At 44.1% G+C, this 2,757-nt stretch overlaps 1 protein-coding gene across 1 annotated transcript; it reads right to left on the bottom strand.

Moving 5' to 3' along the window:
- Window positions 1-241: 241 nt before the first annotated feature.
- Window positions 242-1,174, bottom strand: LOC101623575 (olfactory receptor 145-like). The gene has a single exon (XM_004688791.2). The coding sequence runs from the start codon at window positions 1,172-1,174 to the stop codon at window positions 242-244; it is 933 nt and encodes a 310-aa protein (XP_004688848.1).
- Window positions 1,175-2,757: the final 1,583 nt, after the last annotated feature.

Raw genomic sequence — 2,757 nt, 5'->3', positions numbered from 1 at the left:
AGAATGTAAAAAAAAACTAAGATACATTTGATCTAATTTTATTCTGCAGCAGGCAGACTTTGAAAAGAAAAGGAATTGTGACCAGGGAGGAAAGAAGATCTATTGTTAGAATGAGGAAATAAATCAAAAGAAAATTAAAATTTTAACCATTGTACATAGGAACTGAAGCTTCAGCCAAACTATTTTTATAAAAGAAGAATATCCTACCAGTCATATTTAAATACACAGAAACTATTTCTCATCAAACCATTCTCCGGCACAGGGTTTTTCTCAGAGCAACTTTAACATCCTTATTCCTCAAGCTATAAATTAAAGGGTTCATCATGGGAACCACATTGGTATAGAAGACAGAGGAGATTTTTCCTTGATCCATAGACCCAGCAGAAGAGGGCTTGAGATACATAAATGCACCTGAGCCAAAAAAGAGAGAAACAGCCATGATGTGGGAACTGCAGGTGCTGAAGGCTTTGGACCTGCCCTCCTTGGAGTTGATACGAAGGATGCTGGAGAGGATGAAGCCATAAGAGATAAAGATGGTGACAGTGGGCACGATGATGCTGCTGCCTGCCACAATGAAAACTACCAGCTCATTGACATAGGTGCTGGTGCAAGAAAGCTCAAGCAGAGGGAGGATGTCACAAAAATAATGGTTGATCTTGTTTGCATCACAAAAGGTCAGTCTCAGCATGCTTCCTGTGTGAGCCATGGCTCCAGAAAACCCTATTGTGTATGAACCAAGCATCAGACTGCAACACACCTTAGGAGACATGGCAATATTGTACATGAGCGGGTTACAGATGGCCACATAGCGATCATAGGCCACTGATGTCAGCATGTAGCATTCAGAAATGACTAGAAAGCAGTAAAAGTAAAGCTGAGTCATACACCCTGCATAGGAGATAATATTCTTCTTTGATATAAAATTAATCAGCATTTTGGGTGTAAACACAGAAGAATAAAAGAAATCTATAAAGGATAAGTTAAAGAGGAAAAAGTACATGGGGGTGTGTAAGTGTGGATTCAACCAAATTAATGTTATCAAACCCAAATTTCCCAAAATTGTGAACATATATATTAAAAGGAACAAGAGAAACAGAGGGATTTGGAGATCTAGTTGGTCTGTTAATCCCAACAGAATGAATTCAGTCACGAAAGAGTCATTGATGAGAGCCATCCTTCTCCGCGGGTATCTGTGAGCACAAGAAAAAGGTTACAATAGATGGAAATCCAACTCTGACACTCTCTCAAGAAACTGTATATACTTGTGTGAGGAATAAGGGAGGACTCCGGCTCTTTTCACCTCCTGTCACCTGTCTCTATGGCCTAGGAGCATAAGCATGGGGCACAGGCACCTGGGATGAAGGACAGCAGGCAAGAAACCAGAGAGAAGCCAGAGAGGACAGAGAGCGACAGATCAGAGGGGAAAGATGAAGAAGAATGAGGGGTGATTATGGAGATCGCAGGGTTATGGAGATCGCAGGGTTAGGAGGCCCACTTGGTGCCTGCCAGCCCGCCTGGCTGCACGCTTGTCTGTTTGCTTACCATGTCCCCTGCTTCAGCCTACAGGCCTGAGGTTCCAATATGCTCTTGCATTTGCCCGAATCAACCATGAATGCACCCAGTCGGGGATGGCTGTACAACAGCTGGAAAGATCTAAGACTAGCCCCATTTGGACCATTAAAATCTACCTTTAGCATTCTCAGGAGGCTAAGTGATGCTAACTTGCCATTTAATAACACTGGAAGTTTAATAAGGCAAGAGCATCATAAACTCAGCCTACGGAGGGAAGGCCAGCACTAATGAAAACTACGTGACATGGGAGAAGGGTGGGCCACGACTCAATCCTCCCTACACCCTTCCCTCCCTCACCCACGCTCATTCAACTTTAGCCCTCCCCTCACCAGGGGAAGTGGAGCAGCAGCCCTGTTAAGGAGCTGGCCCCCAGTGACATGAGACTGGTGAGCAGACAGGAGAACACAGTTTCAAACAAAGGTGAGGGCAGATTCTAGGAGAGATGAAGCTCCTGCTTTGTCACAGCATGGAAGACAAGTGTATGCAAGTCAACATCCCACTCAAGGAAAGAAAACTTACTGCACCGCCCCCCACCCAAGGCACTCAGTATCTGTGAACATCCTCGCCTAGTCCCTTCTTCCACCAGTTTCTCCTGATACTCAGAACTAAACAAAATGGGGCAGAAAAGGGCACAGCTTCCGTCTCGGGGTCCCCACCTCTCAAGGGGGCATTGCATCCATGGAACTCAGGAACTCACCCTCCTTGCCACGCATAGTGCTTCCTTCTCACTGCTATTTTTCCCCATGGTCCTGGACTGGCAATTTCAGGCTCTGAAGTGGTTCCATTGATTCTAGTGGGATGCTGCACAGATTTAATTTCAGGTCTGCCCAGAAATCTTTCTGAACTATAGATCCTAGTTTCTGATTATGACTCTCAGGCAACAAAGAAAACCAGGCATCTTTCTTCGTATCTTCCTCTATGCCACTTGGTAAGCTACAGATGAGTGTGGGTTTAATGACATAATTACCTGGCTATAAATAGAGTAGAAGCTTGCTCAGTTTCATCGCAGAGAACAGATCTATATGGAGAAGGGAAATAACAGGACTGTATTTACAGCCTGGGCTAAGTGATCTGTCTTTAATTTTCAGGGACTCAATATTTGACTCAAGTTTTACCATCTCTCTAGGGATTATGAATCTCTCAAGACAAAGCCTAAAATAAAATCCCACTTCCTATTATTTTCAC

The sequence above is a fragment of the Condylura cristata genome, unplaced genomic scaffold, assembly GCF_000260355.1.
Source record: "Condylura cristata isolate star-nosed mole 26May11 unplaced genomic scaffold, ConCri1.0 scaffold00025, whole genome shotgun sequence".
NCBI classification, from domain to species: domain Eukaryota; kingdom Metazoa; phylum Chordata; class Mammalia; order Eulipotyphla; family Talpidae; genus Condylura; species Condylura cristata.
The sequence above is the reverse complement of the archived record's forward strand: the minus strand, read 5'-3'. Positions and strand labels throughout refer to the sequence as shown.